Source organism: Sander lucioperca, chromosome 15 (genome assembly GCF_008315115.2).
Source record: "Sander lucioperca isolate FBNREF2018 chromosome 15, SLUC_FBN_1.2, whole genome shotgun sequence".
In the NCBI taxonomy this organism is placed as follows: Eukaryota; Metazoa; Chordata; class Actinopteri; order Perciformes; family Percidae; genus Sander; species Sander lucioperca.
The window spans coordinates 20,956,428-20,983,986 of record NC_050187.1 but is presented as its reverse complement, the minus strand read 5'-3'; the positions used below and the strand labels follow the sequence as shown (position 1 = coordinate 20,983,986).

Below are 27,559 nucleotides of genomic sequence, written 5' to 3'. Positions count from 1 at the left end.
TTTATTTTCAAACAGTATGTTTCACTTTACAAGAGAGAACAGATTTATTATGGAGGCTAACTGTTTGACGAGCACAACGCTATTTTGGATAACTAGCTTAACTCCCGAAATCCAATATAGAGCAGGGCAGAGCCCAGGGACGATGTGCCACTCGTGAACAGGGTAATACAAAATATTGTAGTATGAACTGCCTCTGGCCTTGGAAGGAGCACTGGGTTGGGTTCAGTACTACTGTACATAGTAAGCTAGTTAGTCTGTCTGACATACTAAGGGTTGTTGTTAGAGCAGACAAAATCACTGTTTAATCCCTTCCTTACACTTTTGTTCATGTAGCCTAATTTTGGTTTTGGAAAGGGTACGGAAAAAAACACCATCCATTTTATGGAGTATCATTCTTACTACAGCCTTCAAGTGTTAATATGTTGTGTGTTGGTCTAGTTCTATTTTTTTTTTTTTTTTATAAGATTATTTTTTGGGACTTTTCCCTTTATTAGATAGTGGATAGACAGGAAAGTGGGGAGAGAGAGAGAGGGCATGACACGCAGCAAAGGGCCGCAGATCGGATTCAAACCCGGGCCGCTGCAAAGGACTAAGCCTACATGGGGCACACGCTCTACTGGGTGAGCTAGAGGACGCCCCGTGTTGGTCTAGTTCTGACCATGACCATGAGGTTTCTATGTGTGTGTATATCTGTAGCCTATGTGTGTGTTTTTTTTTTCGAGTTTGATTACAGTTAACACTTGCTCAACAAGCCTCTCAGGTACTCTCAGGTGCAAAAACATTCGCTGATATTTTCAACCACTTTTTCCAATCAAAATCTCTTGTATCAGCTGCGGGAGCTGATCTCACACTGGGCTGTGACTCAGTCTCTAGCCCAAAGGTAATACCACTTGGGTGGCATTTACTGTAGGGACAGCCACTGCCACTTAGAGTTATTGGGAGTGTCAAACCAAAGAAAAAGGTTTGATTTATTGAACCTGTCTTACCGAATCTCAAAAGCCACACACAGTCTCATAATAATTTAAGAGGCATAGTGCATTTTCAAATGAGAATTAATCATGAAACAAATGCAACTCTCTAGTTACAAACTGTCCTGTATTGCAAACATCACACTGATATACCATTCAAACTATTTTGGGGCTTTTACTGCTGATAACAGGGCTATTTACTATACGTAAAGATTTTCTAACTTCAGGAGGACACTGGAAGTATTCCACAACAAGCTCATTACAGGCAGATTCCTGGATGTTGGGTGGTCTCTGCAGCAAACAACCTATTTGGCATACCTACTCCCAGGTGGCCAACACAGAAGCAGGTCACTCCAAGCAGTCATGCATGTGAATTGCTGAAGTGCAGGGATTTCTAGCATCTGTAAGGAAAAATGTTGTTCAAAAGGATGCTTTTAAAGACCTGTGTCTTTTTGTTTTGGCAGCTAGTGACAAGTTCTGGGTGAAGATGCATTCATTCAATTTTGTTTACAATTGCATTTGCTTTTGCAAAATTTTTATATTTATCACCTTTCTTCACTACTTGGAAAATCCTCCCCGTCTCTCTACAGCACCTGTGCCCTTCAGCTGTGGCTATTGTACTGCAGTGGGGAGCAGCTGTAGCCGTGCAGGGCATGTTGAAAGGCTGTTCTTCTACTCAATTACAGCCCACCTAGGCCTCTGGTAGCTGGCCAAGAGACCCCACAGCGCACCAGTTGTCTGTCCAAACCCTGAACAACCGGACCATCTCTCCCAAAACTATTGGAGGTGAATGAGATCCATCTGCCAACACATATGGACATTTTCAGCCCCATAAAGAATCTGGAGTATGATAAGGAATGACTCATGCCAGAACAAAGTATGACTAGATAGACGAATGGCATTTTGATATGCTGTTATCATTCATAGCTTTAATGCATCAGCGGCAATCTATTCCAACATCAGAGAGCATGGAGTTGTCAAGCGGCTGCACGATAGGAAAGCCAGACTGAGCGCAGGGCTAGTGATGATAATTTACTGCTCATCTGGATAGTCTTTTAATGGAGTATTTGGCTCCAGTGTTACAGATGCCATTATCCACAATTATGTTTTGTACGCTATAGTGAAACAATAAAAAGGAGCAGAGCACCAACAGGTGCGCCCCACAATCACAGTGTTAAAATTGTGCTGGATTGAAGCCAGTTTGAGACTAAAATCAGGCAGATGACGTAAACCTCTCGTCAAATGTTCTTGCCAGATTACCAGAACCTGCCACAAGTGCTTCCCCCATTTTGCATAGTTAATCCATAGGCATCGACAAGGGATCTGATGTTTTTGTGCTGGTGCTAAGCTTTTTCTGTTCCTTAAAAATGAACGGATAACAGGTGCAGGCAGGATTGGTACTGGGTGGTCCAGAGCTGCCTCAGTGGAAAGGCATGCATTATTAAGATAAGGATTTACTAGGCACAGACAGTGCTAGATGGGAAGCAGAGAAAAAGAGAAAAATATTAACCAGTAATCACATCATAAACATTAAGCCTTTTTCTTCCATGTTTAAACTGGCATGCGTGATGGATGGCAACAATAAACAGTCTCCTTTTGGGCGAGCTTGCATTGCTAAGTCATAATCATCATCCACTTTTAGGCAGAGTTTATCTTAAATCAACTGGAATAAAACATACCAGACCAATTTCACAGCTTGGCGATTTCATGGACAGTGTCATTTTTACAAGGGAAGTTGAGCAAAAAATTGAATTTACTGTTGATTTGCCTTTAGTAGACATTTTAAATTGGATCCAGGGTGCATAAAATGCTGTAGTCTGCAGCCATTTAATTTAATTCTGAAATGGAAAAAGACAGTGCCCTGACTGGTGAAATGGTCCCAGTTGACATCTAAATGTCCCTATAATTGAGTCTTTGAATGTCTGTGTGCCAAACAAATTTTATTCAGTGTCTGGTCTTAAAGATGGAGCTTGAAATAAAAGTGAATACATGATGAACAAAAAGAAGTAATTTGCAATTTGTTTCTGTATGTCTCCTTTTATTTGTCCATTATAGAGCTGTCTAATTATATTGAAGGTTCATTATTAGTAAGAACTTTCTGATTTTATTATATAATAAAGTCAATAAAGAAATGAATTAACATTTCCATGTTGCACACATTTTAATTTCAACTAAAAGTGCCTAATGTAGCATAAGAATAACACAAATAGCACCAAGTCTGGGTTAAGATAACAACTCAGCATTCACTTACCATGACTGCTTTCCCTGTTCCTGTTTTCCTTCCCCCCCTGGATTTGGTGAATTAGTGAAATGAAATGTTGTGTGCACCTGTCAGATTAAAGGATTGAAGGTATCCCATTCTATTACTTGTTGACTGTAACTGTTAAATCTAATCCCCTTGTCTTCCTGTAAAATAGATTGAATTGAAGTGTGGGAGCTATTTTTATTGGAAGTGAAAGAGCCTCTTATCCAGATTCTGCTTTTATATTTCATAAGAGAATAAATATGAAATATTTACAGTGTGTATACTGCAGCCTATTGTGTGTGTGTGTGTGTGTGTGTGTGTGTGTGCACATGCAATAGGGAGAATGAAAGAGCTCGTCTTTCATGTAGTTCAGCTTTGATTATTGCTTTCCAGTGTCAGATTAATATTCAACATTCGGCTCTCAGAGAAATGTGCAAGTCAACATCAATTTGTGTAATGGGAATACCTATAACTGTGTCATTCGCAGTCCTTTATATACATCAACAATATCATTCCCAAAGACTGAACAGCTCATTTTCTAGTTGAGATTTTTTTTTAGTTCAAAGACCAAAATGAAGCCTATTAACACCATATTATTACATAACACCAATTATATGTTCATTATATTCAATAATCAGCAGCTCTTATTAAGAATCATCAAGGGAGTACTAGCTGGTTGCACAAATGGTGTTTCAGTTGAAGAACTTTACAGTTTGATGATAAAACAGGATGCTTCCACCTATTCCTTCACCCTGAAGCGGGACTAGTGAGGGGGATAGAGTCATCAAACACTCAGTGATACATGCTCCATTTTAACACTATAACACAGCGACTGCTGTTGCTACGGCAGCAGGCTGAAATCAAAGTGTTTTCTATTGGCGATTCCATCGGGAGTTTCAGTGGTTCACCTCTCTGATGTTTCTCCTGTCATCATCATCACCAGAGACACCACCACTGCTACTCTCAAACACACAAACACACACAGATGCAACAGCCCAGACAAAATCACGCTTATGCACTTGCAAGAGTGTAGCGATCACATATGTATGCAAATGCACACACACACACACACACACGTGCATGCACACACAGACGAAGACAATCACCTCTGGGAAGAATGATCATAAAAGAGACAGTGTGGAACTGGAACTGTTTGTGTTACACAGCAGCTTTGATGTTAAATTGCAGGAAAAAGGGAAAGCAGAGTACTGTAAGTGACATCTTCATACTAGATGGCAGCCCCTGAAGCAACGTCAAGAAGAACCGTTTATATCTTGGGATGCTTCACATATTCCGTGTGTGTGTGTTTGTGTTTAAATTCACTCTTGGTAGGAGCCAATCATGATGTGCTGAATTCAGAGTGAAGTTGCTGCTCTAATATAGAGCAGCATCCAGTGAGTTATAATCCCACAATAATTCTGATTTAATCTTTCCATGCTTACAATTTCATTACTTCCCTAAATACAGTTCCAGAGGACATTCTCCAGAAGTAATCAGAGTCAAAGTAATCTGCTCCCAAGAGGGGTGGCTGCCATAATTTCCACACACATTCGCCTTTTCTTCAGGGACGTCCATAAGGAAGCGTATGAATGCGGATCAAAAATGATACTACAGCCTCTCTGCGATGGCTATTACTTAGAAAGGCTTCTCCTCCTGAGAAGATATGGCATTGTTCTCATGTACATGCTCAAGCTGAAGCCAACTGCTCACATTTCAAATCAATAATGATATCCATCACGTGCTGGTAACCACCCTGGGTCAATTAAAACCCAATTAACAGGAGTTATATGGAACATAATCCAACTGCACTATTGTCCAAATCCTGTTGGGATCATTAGTAATCATTTCACATCCCTTGGAGGCAAAATTACGTTCATACATTCACAGACAGCAATATATCACCATAGCCTGCAGGCTATAATCAATCCCTGCAACCCAGTTCAGTCTGTTCAGTAGGTGAATATGCACATCAATCAATCCCCGCCCCTCTGCTCTAATTGCTCAATTCTCTTGTTTGTGAAATCCCCCCCCAGACACGTCTGGAAACACATCAGAGGTAACCCATATTAAGGGCAGGATGATGGAATATGTCCGTACTGCTCCTGCTGTGCAAGTGGGACTAAAACATTAATTGCTTATAATAAACCAAGGGCCCATATAAACGATAGTTTGTGTTTGCAACTGTAGCTTTATTTTGACCCATAGCATTCCTGGTAAAGCTCTCATGGAAGCTCTCCAATTAAATATCACTTTAGACACCCTGAATTTTGAGGATGAAGTCAGAAAAGTAAAACATCCAGTCTGTGTTTTAGGAATGTGCATTAGGAAAACCATTTACCTTTGCCATTATCCCAAACTGTCCAATATCACAAAATATACAATATGTTTTGGTTAATTCTTTAAAAACAAAAACAAAATCGGGCAAAATGTGTACATGAAGAGGACATTCATTCAAAATAAGGTGAACACTGTAATCACAATCCCTCTTATATTTTATGTTTTCATATTCTAATTCCAATATTTTGCCACCCAAATACAATCCTTACAGTGATTTTTTTGGAATATAGTCTTATTTTTGAAACATTTATTAAGTGTAGGCTATGTGTTTCTACAGTGTGAGCTATGTTCCAACAACAGCACCAAGTTTGAGTGTATTATCAGGCTAAGAAAGTGTGCATAACTATTATTACTGTTTCTAAATAGCCGTGCGTGTTCCCCCTTCAGCGCATCTTATACCGCATTACCGCGCATCTCTCAATCAACACGGCGGACTTACGTCTCTGAAGCGATTCCAGTGCTTGATCTTGCGGCTGTACTGTGAAATGGTGGACAGCCACTGCTCGTCTTCCATGAAATTCCCCGTCTTTTCCGCTTCTTTGACGCTCTTCACGTCGGTCTGGAAGGTAGACCCCGCGAGCATCACCAGCGGGACGAGAAGGCACACGATATCCGTAATTTCCACCATGGTAGCGGACAAAAACACCTCGCACACACCGCTTGTAGGCTTTCCTCTTCTGGGAGGGGGAGGATGCTGAGGCTGGATTGAAACTATCAACTGATTAGCCTATAGGATGCTCCTTCTGCTGCTGGGAGAGAGCGAGAGAGAGAGAGAGAGAGAGAGAGAGAGAGAGAGCGAGAGAGCGAGAGAGAGAGCGTTGATGATAGTATTCAGGGTAGTATCTGGTGTGGGACGCTATTTGGTATGTTTATATGAATAGGCTACGCCACAGACTTATTAGCATTGGATGTTGAAGCTGGTGTTTACATGCTGCACCTTCAAACGTCATAGTTGCTCAGGTGGGACAGTTGATTTGATATGTAGGACAGTCTAAATTGTACGGGCTGCAACTAAGGATTATTTCGATTTTCTCAATTAGGCTAGTTGATTAATCATTTGGTCTATAAAATATAAATAAAATAGGCATTGGAAATCAAGTTTCTTAAGTAACTGTGGTGATGTCATCAAGTTACTTGACCGGACAGTCCAAAACCTAAACATATTTAGTTTACTATCATATAAGACAAAGAAAAGCAGCAAATCCTCACAATTAAAAATCTGGAATTAGAAAATGTTTGGCATTTTGTTCTTAAAGATTTACTGAAACAATGAATTAGGCTATATCATTAGTTAGCCTATATAAATGTTTCTGACATTGACTAATGGATTGACTGTATTAACATTTAAGAAAAACTGTAACAGCCTATATTACGTGATGTTGTTTTCCTCTTTTGATGAATCTTGTTCATGAATGGCCTCAGGCAAACCTTTTTCCTAGCAGACATTTTAGATTTGTCGTAACGGAAAAAGCAAAGATGCAACTGATGATAACGATGGCTCTGTTCCATTTAAGTGTTCCAGTAAGCGGTGACAGGGAGCCGCTGTAGCCTACATGATCACAGGGCCCTGGAACTGAAACACCTTAAAGGTCCAGTGTGTAACGTCTTTAGTTGTTCATTATCAAAATCTGTGTTGCCCGTTCACAAACTTGTCCTTTTTCATGAATATTTACCACCACCATCAATTCCAAGTATTCCTTTTGGCTTGAAATTTTACATTTGCATTTGCATGAACTGGGGTAGATGTTCCATATTCATGCGCCATCTTGAAATACGTTAGCCGGTAAGGGACATACAGGATATACTGCTCCACCTTTCGCGTTTTCGCTGTCACATGATAAACTCACAGGTGCTGCTAATGCTGCTAATGGATATCGTAGCTTCCCGGCCTCGGCAAGTTTTAAGAAGGAAACATGGAGGACCACACATATTCAAAATCCAAATTTCAGGAACAGGAGTCTTCTTCTTCGCCCAGTAAAAGAAAAAGGATATTGAAAAGAGCAAGAGACCAGCGTCATCAGAAAAAAAGAGTGAAGGCTACCGTACCTGTAATACGTACTTTGAACTGCGTGACGCGAGAGAGTTGATTGCGATATATGATCTCAACGTTAGATGGGAGAAATTCCTACACATTGGACAAGGAAGCCACAATTAATGTTATTAAATAAATTACATGTGTGCAACAGCTGCTATCACATGCTGTGAAAAAAAGGCCTATATTATTATTACTGAGCTGAATCAACATCTTTACGACACATCTTAACAGAAACTGAGCATTTAATGACCCATAAATTAATTAACAGGGCCATCGTATTGGCTTGGGATGATGCTGTGAACCTGTGGTCTGGAATAAACTAAATTGATATTTAATTAAATTGGACTCATTTCTTTTTTTAAGTCCAGCCCTGCATAAAAAAACAACCGTTTGCCCTTACTGCCCTTATAACAGTGAAACATACCTGGCTAAAATTGGACAGCAAGACTTCATAAATCTGGAAAACTGAGGTCTGTGCTGCTGCTCTGCCTCACAATTGTTAACCTGGATTGAAGAAAAGACAACACAAAGAGGAGGTTAGTGGATTAGTTGGGTATTGAGCTCTGTTCTTATACTTATACAGATACTGTAGCGTATGTCACGCTACAGTATCTGCCCTGCTTGCTGTATCTTCCCTGCTGCAATCTCAGCAGGTCCCCAGAGAGTTAAACTGAATGACAGCTTGTCATTGAAATGCTGGATTAACTGATGCCATCTTTATTTCATCCTGAAGAGACTGTCTTTGAGGCCCTCTTAATAAAAGGCAGACACGAGACAGGGCGTCATCTAATCTCTCAGCTGAATGCAATCAAGTTTACGAGCAAAGATAAAGAGAGGGGAAGTTGCTGAAATTGAGCACAATGCAGAAATTGGGATGTGATAAAATAAATGTCTGACAAAGCATAGGCTATTTGATACATACTGCAAGTGTGACGCTCATTTTTTTTTTACAACACAGCTATACACTCAGACTGGTAAAAATATTTGTGTGTGCAAACAACAACTCAGCAAAATGCAGTTGGTTGGAAATGACTGTAGTGTGTACTCTCTGCTATGATCTGTGCGTTTATATGTTGCATTTTTAATATAGTGCTCTGCAGCTGCTGCAATCAGCCGGCTTCATCCTCAGTGACATTAATCAAGCTAAAAGCAGTGATCCAAAGGAAGAAAAATGGCATTGTGATTAACATCACACATCCTTTAAGGCACATATTGAGGCGGCAGCATTAAAAGTCAGGCCCGGCCATGTGCCCACGGACAGATGTGATGTGACAGTCACAGTGCATGGATCCGAAGAAAGGAAAGCAGAACATGGCAGGCAAACAATGTGCATCTTATTTATTATAGCAAGTTAAAGAGAAAACGGCTGAGTAATCCTAGAGTCACAGAGCCATAGGGGGTTTCTGTTAATCCCCTTATAAAAGCTGGGGAAAATACTCCTGTCAGTCATGTGAGTGTGGTTCCCCTCAGGTCTGATGCTTTGTCATAATAAACAGCAGATTTTGCATGCATAAGATAATGCTTAGTAGACATGAGCCATTCATGGAGTCAACGGTGGACTACAAAGAGGCTGCAGAATGTTGTTTAACTATGCTTTGCTTCATGTTTAGCAGGCCAAATGGGGGAAATAGCTACTGTACAAGTCATATTGATTAACAAGGGCTGCATGCCCCTGCAGTTTGGGGCATGTGGCCCCTCAATTTCTTTTTTAGATCTGATGCCTTTAGCGATTACATCTATTTTGCAAGTATTTTCATAACACTTTGTGTTTTGATTTGGAAACAAAATTTGCTTTTCTGCATTTTTGTCACCAATGTCAGGATTAATTATAACATTTTTTGTGATCCCTTGACCTTTTATTACCTTACCTTTTAATCAAGCGTCATCATCAGGTCAAAGGTTTAATTTGTCCCCTAAGACAAGTATATTCGAAAAATAGTAGAATTTCAGTTTGAATTGACAGCATTAAAGCAACAGTTTGGCATTATGGGAAATATGCTTATTCGCTGCTAGTGAGCTTTAGGCAGATTTTGTTGGACAGAGCCATGCTATAGCTGTTTCATCATTCCATTCTTTGTGTTAAACTAACTTCATATTTAGCTTCCAAATATATTAGTCATATCAATCTTCTCATCTAACTCTCTGCAAAAATTCCTAAATGTTGAACCATTCCTTACAGGGAAAAGAAAAGAAACAAAACTATAATGTGCATTTAACAAAGGTCCTGCAAAATATGGTAAATATGGATGCTATCCAGAATAGGCCTACTTTAAGATTCAAGGAGCAGTCACAACAGCCCTACAAGTCTTGTTTAATTCAAAACCAAAACACAAAAAGCAAACCATTGGCAGCATTGCTAAATAATGCACATGGTTCTAAAATGAGAGATAGCTTCATTCAGGGATGACAGGAAGTCATAAGAGTACTCATAAATAATGATCAGGATCCTTGTGTCTGTCTGATGTCATGTGGTTCATCACGTATGCATTGACTTTCTCACTCATGCACCTATCACTTAGCAATGCAACCTCTGTGTGTAATGACATTTAATCAATATCAATAATAAGGCACGGCAATACAAACTGAAAACTTAAAATTATTCAGTTCCTTTGGGTGTTTTATGTCAAGTCGGTAGTAAGTGAAGGGAAAAAGGGAATACCTTTTCCTTTTCTAGGGGAAATACATTTGCATTCAGTGTGATCGTATCCTGCCACTGACAACAAGAATAATAAAAACGCCTGATTTATGTATGAAGTACAAGTACAGTAAAGTTCATCTGAAATGAAACTCAGTTGAAGACTAAATAACTTGATATGAGACATGAGAAAACGTGTAGAAAGTGCAAATATATTTTGATTTCATGCACTGTACTTGTATTTAGTGTTTCTGTATAGCTTGTTTAATTGTGAGCCTTTTGCATGATTCCACTGTATTGATTTTTTTCTATAAGCTATAACTGCACTCCTGCTAACTTTCTTTGAATCAAGTAAAACAAATTAGATATGACCTTAAATGCTTTTTCTACTCTTTAAAGAAATTGAACCTCAACAGTGCCGTACTCTCATGCAATCAATTGATTATAATGCTCTGAGTTTCTCAAATTGTAGTCATGCAATTTGCTCTCTATAGTAAACTTGTGTCAAAGGGCTATTTCAGATAAGCTTAGCTCATAAAACAAAAGCCATTGCTAGATGTGAGTCGTTTTTGTTTGATTGTCCTCTTTCCCAAATGTGCCAAAACTTAAAGAAAACCACAGACTTTATTTCTGATTCAAGGTCAGCCAAAAATAAAGAGTCTATCTTTCCATTAAGCTAATATTCAAAATATTGGCTATTTGAAGTTGGTGTGTAAAGTGTTAATGCTTTGATAAAGAAGAGTGCGTCTCAGCAAAACTTGCCAAACATCACAGTTTCTCCTGCCCCCCTTGAGAGTGCAGGTCTGTTTCTGCTTCCTCCAGCAATAAATCAAAACCTAAATGGAACGCTGTCCCAGCTCCAACTTCAGGTGATGCAGGCACATGAAGCCAAACAGAGAATCCTGCACTCTGAGCTAAAGGGTTTCCAGATAAACACAAGGCTCAGATGACAGAGGAATGAGAGGCTACATGCTGGAATATTTACCATTGAGATGAAATTATCGTTTATTTCTTCTTTGGTTTGATTTATGTTGTTAGAGTGCCTGAAGCCACTTCACTTTTCACGTCATGAGCAACGATAAAAACACAGGGCAACAAGGATTATTACACTATAGCTTCAACAAAACATTCCAGATTGACCCTGCTCACAACAGCATATTGTTGCTATAGCTACAGCCTAGCAAATACAGTCCAGGGAACATTTTACCCCCTGCTGAATTAATTAACAACATGAGCATATTCAAAAGATTCTGAAGAAGGTTGTATCTGAGCTAATTCGGGTTTAAATATTTTAAATCAAAATCAATCACTGTGTTGTTGTTTTTTACCCCAATAATTGAATCAAATAGTGATCTGGAGTGACAGAAGCTAAGGTTTTTCTTTGTGATTCACTCCAATGCACCTCAGATCAAGCAAATTGTTCCAGACAAAATCCATTCTTGAGAATCCATTTGGTAGTAGATGTATTATACATGAATTACATAGCCTGAGGCTGGCTAGCCTAACAACTCTCTCAGGGCTGTTTGAACTGTAAAACACATCGCCTGTCACGCTTTATTCCCTCTTATCCATTTTACTTTTTTTCTCCATGACATGATGCAAATAATTTTATCCCAAACAGTGTAGTGAAAAAGCTTAAGCTTAGTTAAATGATACATTCCCAGAGTGCAGATACATAGTAAAGACGCAGAAAAAAACACAGTTGTGACTATTAAAATGCATGGACGAATGCATGTCGGAGATTGTGTGTTCATAGGCACATTCACTCAAAACAATAGGTGCATTCATGCATAAGCATTTTATAGGCCTACACACACACACACACACACACACACACACACACACACACACACACACACACACACACACACACACACACACACACACACACACACACACACACTGAAAATTTACAGGTGGTGCAGTGGCGCCCCCATCTGCCTATATAGTGAATTAGCCTACACAAGTTAGGACAGACCCAACAGGACTATGTAGCTTCAGAGTAAAAACAAATAATAAGAACTAAATGTATTATATATAAATATGTATCTATATATAGATATATATCTACAATAAAATCTAAAATCCATCTACAAATATTCTAAATGTCATAGGCTATTCTCCAAAGTTTTACCACTACCAAGTTTTGTTAAGTGGGTCTTTTCTAACAGTAGGATTGCATATTGATTTCCTTGCTAAACTGTTCTAACAATTTCTGATAGGACTGGGGCTGAGCTTTATTGTGAAGATTTAGACTAGACATTCATGTAAGATATTTTTTTATATTGCCTGAGTTTGACCAACACCCATTCAGTCCATGTCCGCACCCCATTAAATTGCATATAGGTAGGCCCATATACTCCCATGTCTATCAAACTTGAAACACAAAGCACTAATTCAGCTTTAGGCGAGACTGTATAAAAACCTATTAATTTAAAATACCCCTCAAATGCAAAAACAAAAATATGCAAAGATCAACTAATGATGTTAACTTCGATCTTGAGCAAGAGTGGAGTGTTTAAAAGGGGTGGGGGATGGTGCATGTGTGTGTACGTGACTGAAATCAGGAGAGGAGGTGACTCTAAAGTTGAACTTAAGGCTACTTTAGATTTCTCTAAAAAGAATAGCAAAATTCTTGGAAATCATTAAAATATTCTAACACACAAAAATAAACTGAAGCACACATCAAAAGTATTGATTATATGTGAGACAATACCTAAATAGGCTACAACAACCTCTGGCAAGAAAATCTAGATCTTTTTTAAATGTAGCCTATAAGGTAGAGGGTAAGCTCTATTACTTCTAGCCAGTATTTGTTTTATCACAATAGGCAATAATATCACTAAATTCGCAATTTTTATAAGATTATAGGTATGCCTAAAGTGACTCAAGTTTCCGATCATTAACGCACAGGAGGCACACGAGGCATACGTGGGATACGTGTAAGAATGAATCTTTCCCGAGCTCTTTCATCATCATCTTTTTTGTCCAAAAACTGCAGGGGTGTGTCTTTTTAGTGTTTTATGGCATTGTGACGAGCAGCGCTGATTGGCCTGTCGGTTTGGCTGTTAAATCTCATATGTCAATTTTTTTTTTTCTAAAGCTGTGAGTTTGGTTGGGTGTCGGCCCCTTGCCGGGTCGGGGGGCCTGGCCTTTGCCTCATCAAAGGACAAAAATGTTACCAGGCAGGGTAGAGAGCTGAAGACGTGAGCTGAAACCTCATTGGTTAAGAAATACAAAGGGCGGGGCATCCTGGCTTCGGTATTTAACGCTTTGTTCCATTGTTGCAGTCAGTGTTTCCAGCTGGTCTGGCTTAGGAGTAGGTATCCACCATCGAAGGATACCTTAGCACTTCTTTTTTTTTTTTTTTTTTAAGCACTCAGACCTTTTTGTTCGTTTCTTTGTAAAGATGTCATTTTCTTGTAACCATTCACTGTACGGCAGCTTTCCTCCGTCTCCAGCGGAGGACAGGGGTTCAAAGCGGCTGTCCTGGGGCAGACTTCTGCAGAGGCTGACTGAGCTGAAGGGGGTCAATCAGAGGCAAGCAGCGGATCAGTGCAGCAGGAGCGAAACTGGTAAGCGTTGCGGGCTTCATCTGTCAGGAGGCTTCATTTTGTGTTTTGTTTGGGTTGATTCACATTGTAACCAAGATGTATTTTTATTTTTTAGTTGACTTGCACTACCAGACACAACTTTAACCCGTATTCTTTTGTTTTAGGATCTGTGGCAGACATGTCCCTGTCAGAATCAGACAGCAGTTTCTTCTGTTATCCCCTGGAGGAGACCCTGGCTGCTGAGGTTGTAGCAACAATAACACAAAGTCTCAACGATGCATCACACATCCTGGGCTGCTCCAAACTCATCTTACTTGACTGTCTACTGCACCATATCAGCAAGGAGCTGCTACACCTGGCTGCCAGCGAGCCTTGCGGCCTCAGGGGGGCGCTCATCGACCTGTGTGTGGACAGGGGGGAGCAGGGCTCCCTTTGTACTGTGGACCAAATAGCAGTAGATGCCACCCTGGTCCCGACCTTCCATGTAACCCTGGTACTGAGGCTCGAGTCCAGCGGAATGTGGCCAAAGTTTCAGAAGCTCTTTAAAGGTAGCAAGTCACGACAGACTTCTGAAAGGCACCGAAACACTCATACGCTGAGTACGAGCTTTAGAGCTATCAAGAGGAAACTGTACTGTTCAGGGGAGCTGCTGATTGAGGAGTGCTGCTGACTAAGCGCTCCTGTCCCCGATTAGCTGAACTCAATGCATATGTAGGCTACTGTGAACGGAGGCTGGTGGGTTAAGCATGGTCTTTTTTAAGACTATATCATAGGGCTCCAAATGGCACTAAGAAGATGGTCCTGAACTAGCATGGACCTGTCTTTGTTGGTGTAGTAGTGTATCAAGGTTTTCCTGAAACCAACTTCATGGCAGCTACTCGCCTGGTTACAGTAAAGAATCATGTTTAAACATGGGTCAGTTTCTTTCCTATAAATGTAAAATCACATCCATAAAGGAATGGCTTACCATATGTATTTGATAGTCAAATATGACCTGAAACTTATGTATTTTCCAACAACCTAAAGTACATGAACAAATAAATATATATATATTTTTAATTAATTTGCTGTGTTTTTGTTTCCAACTCGTAAGCAATCAATGACGTGCCATAAAAGCATAGGAGTGTGAGTTTGTGTGTTTGTGGCCATGCTGGCGGTGTCTCTAGGGATGGCAAGGTCAGTCTGTTGGTCCAGCTTAAATATATAATAACTATTATGGACTGCCATAAAAAAATATGGTTCCCAGAGGATGAATCCTAATGATCTTTGGTGATCCCTTAACTTTTCGTCTAGTGCCATCTTCTGGCCAAAATATGTCCCATAACTTCAACAAAAACCTGCAAAACTAATGACATTCAGCTGTACTTTATGTTTAGCACTTATTAGCATACTAACACGCTGGACTCAAAAAGTGAGCATATGGTAAACATTACACCTGGTTAGTATGAGCATGTTAGAATTGTCACTGTTAGAATGCTGACGTTAGCACAGGTAAGTTACATTAGTACAGCCTCACTAAGACTCTTGGTCTTGTTTAAAAGAGACAATATGCACCAGGCAACCATCGGACAAATTTAATTCAATGAAACTTTTATACAATTTTAGCATGTTAATTTAATAAATATGGTTTACTTTTATTTGTGCAACAATTTTCAATACTTATGATCCAACAGGCTACAAGCAAATCCACAAAATAACAATAATTGATATTAACTCCAATAAACCCTGCACTGTTAAAAGTAAAATTAATATTTACATTGGTTAAGAACTATAAAAATTACACATGTTCCTTGTGAGTGGCTCAGTCATCTGTCTATGAGAAGGCCATGAGGTTTGTCAAAATGTTTAAGGAAAACAAAAAGACTGGGACAGAGGAAGCTAATCTTAGCAGCTTTGTTTACCGTTCAAATAGACAACTATGCTCTTAGTTTTGACCGTGACGCCCAGCGGACTCTCACCATCCTGAAGACACTAGAGTAAGAAAATGTCAGCAGTCAACTCAAAGCTTCTCACAGTTCGACAGGAAGTCAATCACCACCAAGTTGTAATGAGGTTCCCTGATGAGGTCGCTGCCCACTGCATGTAAGGCATTTTTGATTCTCTTGGTGTGCTGCAGAAATATGTTCCAATTTGAGTGGGCTCCGACCGATTTCTTCTAATTAGATTCAAGTACCGACGAACCTGCGAAAAAACAAAAGAATCCATGAGAGTTATGCAGCTGTCACTCTACATGGGATGAACTCTTATTGGATATCTAAAGTATACATGCACAGACAGCCAAGAAACTTTTACACAAATCATTCATTATCACTTGTAACTAAGTAAGTAAAGTTAATTTACATAGTACTTTAAAAAAAAAAAAAAAACACAGTTACAAAGTGCTTCACACACACACACACACACACACACACATGGAAAATATAAATGAATTAATAAATCAAGTAGAAAAAAAGTACAATATAAAACACAGAACACAGAGACAGACCAAACAAGAGATCTATAAAAAGGCTTTGCATATAGTGATGGGTTTGGAAGCTGCTTAAAACAGTCCAAAGATTCAGCAAATCTGATTTGATGAAGATTGGAGAAGATGATTCCAGAGGGTTGGGGCCAAAACAGTAAATGCACGATCACATTTTGTTTTGCAGTTGGAGCAGGGGATGGCTAAAAGGCAGAGATTTGAGGGTCGGAGTGGTCGAGAAGTAGAATAAAGAACAAAGAGAAATGTAGCTGGAGGCAAGGTATTCTAATTTTACAGTAGGCCAATGGAGGAATGCAGGGTTAGGGTTAGGTGCAGGGGTAATGTGGGACCGGCAGCTAGCTCTAGTAAAGAGCCCGGTAGCTGCATTTTAAACCAACTGTTAACACATTTAAAGCAGCTTGACTGAGGCATGTTTAGAGAGAATTACAATAATCTAGACCAGGGGTCTTCAACGTTTTTTTTTTTAAGCCAAGGAACCCTTAACTGAAAGAGACAGAGCAGGGACCCCCTACCACTAATATTGTAAAACAATAAGTTGCATATTAAACTGGGCCTACAATAAAAGTGTAGGGCAGCCTAAAGCCTTTATACATACCTTTTTAGCGCATAGAATACTAAGTTATTAAAATATTTGTTGACATGATTTTATAAATCATCTTTTAATGTTACACATACATGTGGAACAGTGAATCTTTAGTATGAACTGTATCTGTGGAAGGCCTTGGTGACTACCTTACCTATAGGCCAGTAAGCCTATCATCAGTGGGTTTTTTCCACAAATAGGCTAAGTTTATATTTGCTAATAATATGTTGGATTTATCATATTATAAAATAATTTGGAGGACCCCCTGTTAAAGATCTCTGATGTAGACAGTAGAAAACGAAGGTGTGTTCAATAGTTCAAGATCCGTAGAAGACAAGATAGATTAGATTTTTGAAGTGACATGATGGTCAAAAGTAATATTATGGTCAAAGATGATGACAAGATTCTTAGCAGTGGAATTAATATTTGAGTGGAATGAACCAATACGCTAATAAATCAATTGCAGTGGCAAACTTATCAGGTCCATTTAAAATAATTTCAAGTTTTATCAGGGTTTAATTAGAGGAAGTTAAGAGAAATCCAATTATTTGGTGGTGGCCGAGCAATCATGGAGAGAGGACAGCAAACATTTAAATATCTATTTGTCAAATAGGAATGACACCAGTTTAAAGCTGTACTAGAAATGCCAACCCGCTTATGCAACCTACCAAGTAAAATGGCATGATCGATAGTATCAAAGGAAGCAGTCAAATCGAGTAATAAAAGATTCACCCTGTCTGCATGCATAAGAATGCCATTGGTCACTCTTAGTAATGCGGTCTCAGACAGTACTATGATTTTTGGCCAAGTCAGAGTGAAATTTATCAAAGAGTTTATGACACTCAATAAACTTCAGGTGTGGTTCCATCAGGATTTCCCCCCCAGGACTTTGTATAAAAAGAGTAGCTTGGAGATTGGTCTATAATTCTTTAAAGTGCTCATAATTCATAATTGTATTTAGAGGTTGAACCAGAATAGGTTTATGTGGTTTAATTTTCAGAAATCACCATATATTTGTTGTACTGCACATTGCTGCAGCTCCTCTTTTCACCCTGTGTGTTGAGCTCTCTGTTTTAGCTACAGAGAGTCACACATTCACAGTAAGTACTGCTAACTTGTCAGTTGCAGAGCATGAGGGAGTGCCATGCTAGCAGCTAGGCGAGCATTATAACATGCGTTACAAAGTGACGCACGGAAGTAAAGGCTTGACTACAATAGAGCTGTTTGGAGCAGTTTGTGAACAGTGTTTTCTCTGGAAGACGGTAAGTCCCATTGGGGTGGACTTTGGGCTTTTTCACTTTGTAAACCTATAACGTGCACAAAAAGATATACACAATAAAGGTAAGGGGAAAAGCATAATATGAGCACTTTAACTGGGCTGGGTCGACAGAGGTTGTTTGAAGAAGTATCTGAACACTGTCAATTTTAAAATAGTGAGGTAATGGCCCGGTTGCGCGAGTGTAGTTGATAATAGAGAGCAGGCTGGGACCTAAGACAGAAAGGACGGATTTTAGAAATTTTGTTGGAACTGTATCCCAGGGACTGGAGGAGGGACACAATGTGCAATGCTCAGTGTCAGAGGAACAGCTACAAGAAGAAATTGATCATACAGATAAATGTAGCCAATTAACTACTACTATTTAAAACTACACACTGCACCATTTTTCAAATCATTGAATTTTTTATTTTTTTTATTTCCTACCTTACGTGCAGTATTAAAACTAACAGCTAATTCATTACAGTGACCCATCCGTTGCCTTTATTTATTTTATAGTGCATCACATGGTAATGCAGTTGTTAACAGGACCTGATTTAAAAACTTGTTAGTGCAGTAAAGTGCCCGTGGCAAACCCCCGACATCTGAGACAACATAGCTGACTCTTAAATATCAGGTGTCAGTCCCTGCTTGCAACTGCATTACCATGTGTCAATAAGTTAACGGACAAAAATAAAACTGACTAAACACTTGCTTTAATGGATTACATATTAAAGGAATGCATTTTTATTAAAAACGAATGGAAAGAGCAGCCTGAAAAGTTGCGAATTAATACAAAAACCTTTGTTATGCTTTGGAAAACTGTCAACTGTAATGAAGAGTGATGTGTACATAGTGGGATAAAATACACACAAACACTGGAGTCTTCACAGTTCATGTATTGTATACAGTAGCAATTATACTGTAATGCCACATTACAGTATAATTAATAATACATTACATTGCAATGTAATGGTTGTGGCAACTTACCCTTATATGCGCAAGTGGTTTTTAGCCATCCATTATAACCTGAATCTCAGATAGTCTGGAACAGCTGGGAGTCCCCATTCTCTGTGCCCTTTGGTACAACTCAGAATCCGCAAAGTAACGAGCACGATACAGTAAGCCCTCCTCTGAAAGTACAAGAGTGTATTTCAGTACGCAAGGTCTCAATCCACTACTCTTTAAATATCATTTGTAAGTGTGTGTTTAGACATCATATGTAAATTAACCCTTTGTAAGCTGGTGTAAGGAACTCAAAAAGGGATGTTATTTCAGCACCAATTTTCATCACCAATGAACTAAGAACACACCTCATTTAAAATCAAGGTGGCATACGTTAGAGTTGCAGTACTGTAAAGTAGTAATAGTTAACTAACAACTGATTATTTGAGAAAATACCTGGCAGATTAATCAATCAAAATAACTGTTGGGGGCAGCCCTACTGTAAACTTACTCTGCTGCTTCTCCTTCCAACAGTTGTTTCTGAGGTTAGAGATGTAGTCTTCTTCTACACTTCTCTCAACATTCTTCAGGTTATTCCCAGAATATTCTTCATTGAAACGTTCGCCCACATAGAAAAGCACCTTCAGATTCGATGTATGCCTTTTGTGAATATGTCCAGCAGACCTGATGTACAGAGAAGACATAATAACAGAGTAAGGCAGATGAGACATTTTACGCAACCTCAGAAAGCTCTCTGAGTGGTGCAACACTTACGGGCGGTAGCTAAGGCTGTAGGGAGGCTGGGTGACCATCATCTGGCTAAGAGCAGAAACAATGATGAGGATTAGGATGGGCATCAGCTGGACAAACAGCGCTAGACCTCCCTGTCCAGAGAGAAAAAAACAACGTGATTGCAGTTTCATTACAGGCCATACAGTGCATCAGATGGTATCAAATTTAAGTGTGATTAAAGTATTACAGACAGGACTTACATCTCTCTGCTGCTCTCGTCTTTCTTGCCTATTATGGTGTGCAAAATGCATTCTTCCATTTCTGTAAACGTGTACATTGCCTGAAAACAATTTAAGAAAATAAAGATAGATGAAGATAACAGCCATGTGAAACCAATGCCTGCAAGTCTGATAATCACATATTCAACCAGAGAGAAAGAATTCTTTAGAAACTGTGTTTACAGGCAGAGTTCCATTTTTAACAAAGGTTGGTCAAGCAAACCAAAATGTTATTTGGTTAGACTAATCTATTTTAAAGACTTTACCTTTGGTTTTAGCCGGTTCACTCCAAATACTGTAGACATTATATTACTGCAGTGCAATGGATTTAGTAATTATAGAGTAGATGAAAGGAAATAACTACTAAGCAGTGTGTATTTTCACAGAGAGGCAAACATAACAACTAGCTAACCACATTCATGCAACTGTGAATCTGATAAAAAAAAGTCTTGCCATTTTCTCATACTGTACAATATTAATGATAAAATAATGGCACTATAACGTTGTGCTTAGCCCGGCTTCCCATTGGGATCTGCCTGTGTTTTTATTGTTTGTGGAAGATGAAAAGCAAAGGCGAAGTCAAAAAAATAAGGAGATTCACAAGGCTGAACAGCCAGTCAGACAGCTCCGATTGGCTCTGAGAATGATTGCTGATAAGGGCTGAGAAGAGCCAACAGTATATGTTTACTCCAAACATGAAAACCACAGCACTCTTGGACCTCCATAGCACTGCACCAAAGTACAACATCATAAATGACCTGATCATCTGTAGGCTTGGGTATCGAGTATCGAGTATTGATTGGAACCGGGACTAGCTTTGCGATTTTCCCGGACTCGTTCAAAAGTTTAAATTTCGATTCCTAGTTTCGATTCACAGTCCGCCGACCAGAAGAAGAAACCGCTGAACACCAACGAAGAAGCTCCACCGGAAGTGTTGGCATAACCGAGCGAGTCGAACATGGATAGCGTGCGTCGGCGGTTCAAAGTGTGGCTTCACTTTTCTAAACAGAACGAAATCTCGGCAAAATGCAACATTTGCGACAAGATTGTTTCGTGCATAGGAGGGTGCACATCGAACATGATAAAGCACCTCCGAGTTCATGGAGTAGAAATAAATGTGTGCCCTGTCTTTGACGCGCTGCGCCGACCGTCCTCCGCTGCCTCTTACTCTGGTTCTGGCTCCAACCCCAGCCTGGCACCGCAGTGACTGCACTGCAGTCCGAATCCGGTAAGTAAAACAATACATATACAATAAATAATGTCTTGCACCAACATTGAGGCAGCTAACAAATTAGCCCACGTATTTTTTCATAGACAATTTACGACCTGAGATTGCGAACGTTAGCCAGGCTGGTGACTCCACGACTCTGTGTTCTGTGTTTTCTCCACAGCAGGAGATACTATCTGTCCAGAACGCTCACGCATCCTGCCTGAGAAGGCAGATATGGTCAAATAACAACTGTTTCTGATTTTATACTGTACCTGCTGCTAATCTGGACTGGGTTTTACAAGTTGTTTCTTATTGTTTATTTGCTATTCTGCACCAGGTTAACCCATCAGTGGGAGCACGGTAACATGTTTAAGTACCTGCAGCATCATACACTCATGTGTAAATGTGTTTTCATGAGGTTTTCAAAAATAAAGCTCTCTTGAGGAAAGTGTACCCCTGTGAAAATATATTCATAATTTATAATATTTATATTCAAGTTCAAAGATTTGATATTTATATTGTAGTTGAAAACAGCCCTGTGAGAAATTCATAGTAAAGTTCATAAAAAGTTCATAGAATTAAAATTGATGGAGATGGTCAGACTATTTCCTTCAGAAAGACCATTGGTTAGCTAGCTCATTTAAAATATCCTAAACTTTTTTGACCCTGCCTCTTAAAAGAATCGGAATCGAGAATCGTTAGGAACCGGAATCGAAACAAGGAATCGGAATCGTTAAAATTCAAACGATACCCAACCCTAATCATCTGGCATCTACTTACTTGATGGGAAGCCTCCACCAAAGAACATGTTGAAGAGGTCCTCAGGTGAGATGTCTGCTTCAAAATCACGATGGTGTCTGTGTCTGTTTGTGTTTGATCTCTCCTCTCCATACTGGTCATACTGCCTTCGTTTCTCAGTGTTACTCAGCACGGCATAGGCATTACCAATAGCTGAAAGGCACACAAAAAGCCCCCACAGATTTGCACTTAATGAATTTACATTTAAACGTCCTCCAGAGAACAGCAATTGAAATTACTTTTAATTTACCTTTAAATGCCTCTGTGGCTCCAGGTGCGTGATTTTTATCTGGGTGAAATTTTAGAGCCAGCTTTCTGTAAGCCTTTTTAAGATCCTCCTCAGAGGCGGTCTTTTCAACCCCCAAAATTTGGTAATAATCTTTACAGCTCTTAATCCTGCAGTCAAAACAAAACAAAACAAACACCCACCAGAGATAGTTAGCAGATTGCGGGGGAAAAAATGGAAACAACATATAATTACATCCATTGAGATATTAATGTGACATAAAATACCTCATTAAGCTAACAGTAATGACACACTTTTTATTGTATGAGCAAACCAAATGATAATTCTGAGATTATTACATTCAATCTAGTATTTTTTTACAGTATTTCTGAGGATGCTGATTGCTCTCTATAAACATAGGACAACTTCAGTCTCACAGTGAATGGTCGGCCAGCAAAAAGAAAAGGAGTAATCTGAATATATTGTGTGCAATCTGGCTTCACTTTGTGCAGTTAATTTTGCCACTTTGAAATATCCTCATTTCACTGATGACACCACAACTCGTTTTCAAAATCAATCCGTGCTTCTAGCTGCTTGGCAATCACACACTGGCAGTAATTATATTTTCCAGTTATATATTTATTCATTCCCTACACCTAAATAGAACAAATGTACTGCAATATATAACCAAAATGTCATATTACTGATTAATATCAGGGTAATGAGTAACACATGTAGTGTATCTTAATTTTTTTCAGCTCTACTGTGTCGTTGGTTGCGTAGTAACGTTATTACTGAAACAAAAGAACAGATTCACATGTGCACTGACTTTCTGACAGCCTCCAGCTGATCTGCGGTGTAGGATTTAGCCGAGTCTGTGGCCCGCGGTGCGGACACATCAGGCTCCTCTCCGTGGCTGCGGTGCCTCATAGTGGGTCCGTCTCCGTTTACAGGACTGCCATTCTCATCTGAAGGCTTTCCATTATGCGCCAACGACTCCAATAAATCTGCAAAGATATTAGACCATATTATGCAAGGATGACACTTGAGTCTTGCTCATAATCAGATAATTCACTGACATAGTGAGCTAACGGTTAACACTGTAAGGTTAGCTGCTAACAAGGACGCCAATGCGAACTGCGAATAAGTAAGCACCCATATAAGACATTAAGTAACCAGCTATGTTGCAGATATCGCGGGTGGGGGCTGAAAAAACTACAAATACCAGTGTTAGTTAGGAGCAGCTGGTGTAACGTTATGCTAACGTTAGCTTTTTTGGTTTCAAAGCGATGGCCCACCATCCGAGATAAAATCCCTGAGAAATAGACGTTTATTCGACGTACTTTCGGCCTGATCTGTCGGAAATAGGCGCTGTGCCTTCTCTAGAAACTTCCTGGCTTTGTCCGGCTGCTTGTTGTTGATCGCAATTAGGGCTATTTTAATGCACCGCTCCGCTTCGTCCTTGTTTGAGTCCATCGCGACACAGCGGAAATGTTTACTTGCCCTGAGAGGCGCATGGACATGACGTAGGGCTATGTGGCTCGTTAATAAAACGTCATAACAGTTGAATGGGACCAAATCTGGACCGCCAGCATGAACCCGTAAGAAAAAACGTTTTTAAACCGTGAAGTAAGTGGAGTGGGATTATATATATATAGTCGGAGGTCGTCGTAATTTCCCAGTTGAAATGTCCAACTTCTATTGAACGCCGAAAAGCCCAAAACGTGTATTTCATCGTCCGCATTAACAAGACAAATTTGTACTTCCAAACATAGCTAAGCTTCCGACCTCCAAGCGTTCCAGGAGCACGGCGCCAAACCATGGCTGACAGTGAAAAACAACATCCATTTGGTCTTATAATACATTCATGACGACAAACTGATATCTTTGGCCAGTGTAACGTTTACACACATGAACTCACCGCAGCACAGCCCCCTTGATTATAAATCATAGATATAAAGGAAAAAAGGAAGAAAATGGACGTATGAGGTAACTTTATACTTGGAAATGTATCTAAATATTACATAAATAACACTTTACTTTAGTTGAGTGTTTACCGCAGATATTCACAAATGCCTTCCAGGGATGCTGCCATTTTTGTGTGACGTCAAATAACGGAAATAGTTGTAGATGGATTTGCCCCGAGTTTACAAGTAGAAACCATGAATTTAAGAGAAACCTATCTTTACAGTCTGCGGTAGGAAGTCCGACTTTGAGTGGCGTTCTATTGTACTTTTTCTAGCAAGAGTTCGGAAATATTCAAGTTCCGAGTTGTCTGGAACGCACCATTAGCTTTACTGGTCGTCTTCGTGACACTAGCTAACACCTGCAGCACCCTCAGCCACAATAGCTACTTCTTTGAAAGTCAAAATGGCTTTGGCAGCTACACGCAGCAGGTCAGTCATATTTGTCAAACACAAGATTCTGTATCCTGTGAGGCGAACCTGTCTGTTTTCAACTAGTGACACTATTCTAGCTGACCAGAGGAAACCACCATCAAAGAAACAGTGGAGAAAAAGTCACAAGAAACCTCCCTCGACTGATCATCTGTCCTGGGAGGAAAGGCTAGCTGATGTGGTCACCCCTCTGTGGAGGCTGAGTTATGATGAGCAACTTGAGCTCAAGCAAAAGCATCAGGAAAGGATACTGTCTCAGCTCTCCAGGAATCTTTCAGGTGACTTACAATCACAATCCCCATCACCTGTCAGAAGTAAACTCAGCTTTCCTGTCTTGCCTGTTCTGCCATCACCAGTTAGGGATGGCTACCGCAACAAGTCTACATTTTCTGTTAACAGAGGAGTGGATGGAAATCCAAAGACAGTTGGATTTTACGTGGGCACAGGCAAGAAGGGAAACATTGTCTGCGTCAACGGAGACCACCTGCTCAACATGCCAGAGAAGCACAAATTGGTAGCCAGATGTTATCAGGACTTCATCCGCCTCTCCTCCCTGGAGTCCTGCCTTCTGTTCCACACTGGGGGTCACTGGAGAGAGCTCACAGTGAGGACCAACGCAGAGGGCCGCACCATGGCTATAGTGTACTTTCATCCACAGACACTCACCCCAGAAGAGGTGGCAGTCCATAAAGCTAACCTAGTGGATTATTTCACGTGGGGACCTGGATCACTCTGTCAGCTTGATTCACTGTTTTTCCAGGAGAGCACCATGACTCGCTGCACTCATGAAGAATCCCCTTACCAGCTCCTGCATGGTCAGCCACACATATACGAGGAGGTAATATACACCATCAGGGCAAAATTACAGAGAATCTGTTAGGGACTTCACATAGCATACAGCAAACATTGTAATATTCCAGCATTGCAACTTTATAATCTTGTGTCCAACTGCAGCAGACAATGGTCTGTTGTCAATGTTAATTGCTGCTACAATTTTGTCTTAATGCAAATCCAGGTGCAAAATAGCTTTTTCCTTTTTTACAATTGCCAGTAACACTGTAATTATGTATTTTTAAGATGGTGATACTTTTACTCTGTTGCTAATTTAATAGTGACATTAAATGACATAAACCTAGATAAAGAGATTGGAAGAAAATGTTTTCCAATATCAGCCATTTGTTAGCAGTAAAAATAACACCAGTTATTCAATATCAGACTTCCATAAAGCAGCACAGTACGGGATATCCTGAATTTTATTTGCCAATAAATAAGGGTCATGTTCCAGAAACACTGGATCCTACAGTTCCCATAATGCAATATGATAGCAGCTCTTCTGTTAGACCCTCCTCACCTGGTAAATGCCCATATTCAAACTTCCTTTAAGTTCTAATTTTCTGTAATTGAGAGCCGGTAGCACAACATCCATGAATGGGTACATTATGTTCTTTTTAAATTGCTGTTTTGTCATTCACAGGTGCTAGGCTACAAATTCCGCATTTCTGCCGATGCTTTTTTCCAGGTGAACCAGGCAGCTGCTGAGGTGCTGTACAGCACAGTGAGACACCTGTGTGTCCCAAACCCTGAGGAGGGTGGAGGAAGAACAGAAGTTGGTGGTACTCTCCTAGATGTATGCTGTGGGACAGGTGCCATAGGCATTACTATATCTCCCAGAGTGGACAGAATTATTGGTATAGAACTCATAGAACAGGCAGTGGAAGATGCTCGACACAACGCAGCTCTCAATGATGTACTGAACTGTGAGTTTGTCCCTGGGAAGGCAGAGGTGGTGCTTCCTGGCCTTATGTCTAAGTTAAGCTCCGCAGGTGGAGGCCTTGTGGCAGCGGTGGTAAACCCTGCTCGAGCTGGCCTGCACCACAGAGTGGTCCGAGCTTTACGAAACCAGCCTGCTATCCGCAGGCTGGTCTACGTCTCCTGCAAACCGGATGGGGAGGCTATGCGGAATTTCAGGGAGCTTTGTTGTGCTCCTGATCCGCAGAAGAAACTCACAGGAGAGGCATTTTCTCCAACTCTGGCTGTGCCTGTGGATATGTTCCCACATACTCCTCATTGTGAAGTGGTGCTACTTTTTGAGAGGTAGCAGATGCTTTTTGTTCAATGGTGGGCTTCAATCCTTCAACAACTCCGGTTGCTTTAGGTAAGCTAATGGGGCATTGAATAATGATCTACTGGAAAGGGGTGTGCCATGTCATATCTTGATAATGGCACTATTCCAAATTGTTGATGTAATTGCCTGTTTATTTGGCAACGGTTTAGATGTGCACTTTGTTCTACTATTTATATTATATGCAGAATCTGGATCTCACTCTGTGTTCTTGTTCTTTACAAACTAAAGAACTGGGAGCTATGTTTTCTTTTAGTTTACTGAATATTTGAAGGCTAACTGTTAATGTTTATGCTGACATACTGTATAAAACTATAACACTTCTTTGTTGCAATTGTATGTTCTTGAAATTAATAATAAAATATTGTTGGTATTTTGTCTTATCAAGAATATCAATATCGCAGATATACCCTATAATATCGTGACATTATTTTAGGGCCATTTCACCCACCCCTAGTACTGTATGCTAAATGATAATGGCTTATCTTACACCCATGGTTCACCCACATGTTTTTCTTTATTTGGTGGATTAGATTTCCTTTAAGGACTTTGTTTCTAGGCTGCCACAAATGTTATTTTGATAATCGATTCATTTGTCAATTCTTCTTTTGAGTCATCTTTTGGTGTATGAAATATCAGAAAATGGAGTCCAAGGTGATGCTTTCAAGTTGCTTGTTTTGCCCAACCAACAGTCCAAAACTCATATCATTCTCATGAACCTGAGAAAAGGCAAATCCTCACATTTAAGAAGTTGGAGC

The 27,559-nt window shown here is 39.9% G+C and overlaps 4 protein-coding genes across 7 annotated transcripts in view; 2 read left to right on the top strand and 2 right to left on the bottom strand.

The window, feature by feature from the left end:
* spock2 (SPARC (osteonectin), cwcv and kazal like domains proteoglycan 2) overlaps positions 1-6,297 on the bottom strand; it is a 28,354-nt gene extending 22,057 nt beyond the window's left edge. The window contains exon 1 of one of the 2 annotated variants that reach the window (XM_031306301.2): positions 5,990-6,297. In XM_031306301.2, coding sequence (XP_031162161.1) covers positions 5,990-6,178 — 189 coding nt within the window. In that variant the 5' untranslated portion in view covers positions 6,179-6,297. The remainder of the gene's footprint in view (positions 1-5,989) is intronic. The other variant, XM_031306291.2, reaches the window with a different exon arrangement.
* Positions 6,298-13,503: 7,206 nt separating this feature from the next.
* LOC116054623 (DNA damage-inducible transcript 4 protein-like) lies at positions 13,504-14,834 on the top strand. Its single transcript, XM_031306266.2, has 2 exons — positions 13,504-13,795; positions 13,939-14,834. Exons 1-2 carry the CDS (start codon positions 13,630-13,632, stop codon positions 14,442-14,444), a joined length of 672 nt encoding a protein of 223 aa, XP_031162126.1. The 5' UTR covers positions 13,504-13,629; the 3' UTR covers positions 14,445-14,834.
* A 498-nt stretch (positions 14,835-15,332) lies between these two features.
* Positions 15,333-23,838, bottom strand: dnajb12a (DnaJ heat shock protein family (Hsp40) member B12a). 2 transcript variants are annotated; one of them, XM_031306243.2, is made up of 9 exons: positions 23,627-23,838; positions 23,113-23,290; positions 22,308-22,453; positions 22,040-22,210; positions 20,032-20,111; positions 19,814-19,923; positions 19,551-19,723; positions 19,085-19,227; positions 15,333-15,955 (listed from the first exon to the last, which is right to left on the bottom strand). In XM_031306243.2, exons 1-8 carry the CDS (start codon positions 23,757-23,759, stop codon positions 19,106-19,108), a joined length of 1,113 nt encoding a protein of 370 aa, XP_031162103.1. In that variant the 5' UTR covers positions 23,760-23,838; the 3' UTR covers positions 15,333-15,955; positions 19,085-19,105. The 2 variants fall into 2 exon arrangements, with proteins under 2 accessions (XP_031162103.1, XP_035848664.1); XM_035992771.1 differs by lacking the exon at positions 23,627-23,838 and adding an exon at positions 23,509-23,617.
* A 92-nt stretch (positions 23,839-23,930) lies between these two features.
* On the top strand, positions 23,931-27,495 carry trmt2b (tRNA methyltransferase 2 homolog B). 2 transcript variants are annotated; one of them, XM_031306233.2, is made up of 2 exons: positions 23,931-25,517; positions 26,199-27,495. In XM_031306233.2, the coding sequence occupies exons 1-2, from the start codon at positions 24,654-24,656 to the stop codon at positions 26,775-26,777; spliced, it is 1,443 nt and encodes a 480-aa protein (XP_031162093.1). In that variant the 5' UTR covers positions 23,931-24,653; the 3' UTR covers positions 26,778-27,495. The 2 variants fall into 2 exon arrangements, with proteins under 2 accessions (XP_031162093.1, XP_031162084.1); XM_031306224.2 differs by having other exon boundaries at positions 26,154-27,493.
* Positions 27,496-27,559: the final 64 nt, after the last annotated feature.

What these genes read in the sequence shown, in the direction of transcription:
- dnajb12a (XM_031306243.2), bottom strand. Translation starts at nt 23,759, where the DNA reads ATGGACTCAAACAAGGACGAAGCGGAGCGGTGCATTAAAATAGCCCTA. An exon ending in AGCCACAGAGGCATTTAAAG is followed by an intron (nt 22,211 to 22,307) that starts GTAAATTAAAAG and finishes TGTGCCTTTCAG; the next exon opens with CTATTGGTAATGCCTATGCC. An exon ending in TACAGCCTTAGCTACCGCCC is followed by an intron (nt 19,724 to 19,813) that starts GTAAGTGTTGCA and finishes TCTGTACATCAG; the next exon opens with GTCTGCTGGACATATTCACA.
- trmt2b (XM_031306224.2), top strand. Translation starts at nt 24,654, where the DNA reads ATGGCTTTGGCAGCTACACGCAGCAGGTCAGTCATATTTGTCAAACAC. An exon ending in AGCCACACATATACGAGGAG is followed by an intron (nt 25,518 to 26,153) that starts GTAATATACACC and finishes TGTCATTCACAG; the next exon opens with GTGCTAGGCTACAAATTCCG.
- LOC116054623 (XM_031306266.2), top strand. Translation starts at nt 13,630, where the DNA reads ATGTCATTTTCTTGTAACCATTCACTGTACGGCAGCTTTCCTCCGTCT. An exon ending in GTGCAGCAGGAGCGAAACTG is followed by an intron (nt 13,796 to 13,938) that starts GTAAGCGTTGCG and finishes CTTTTGTTTTAG; the next exon opens with GATCTGTGGCAGACATGTCC.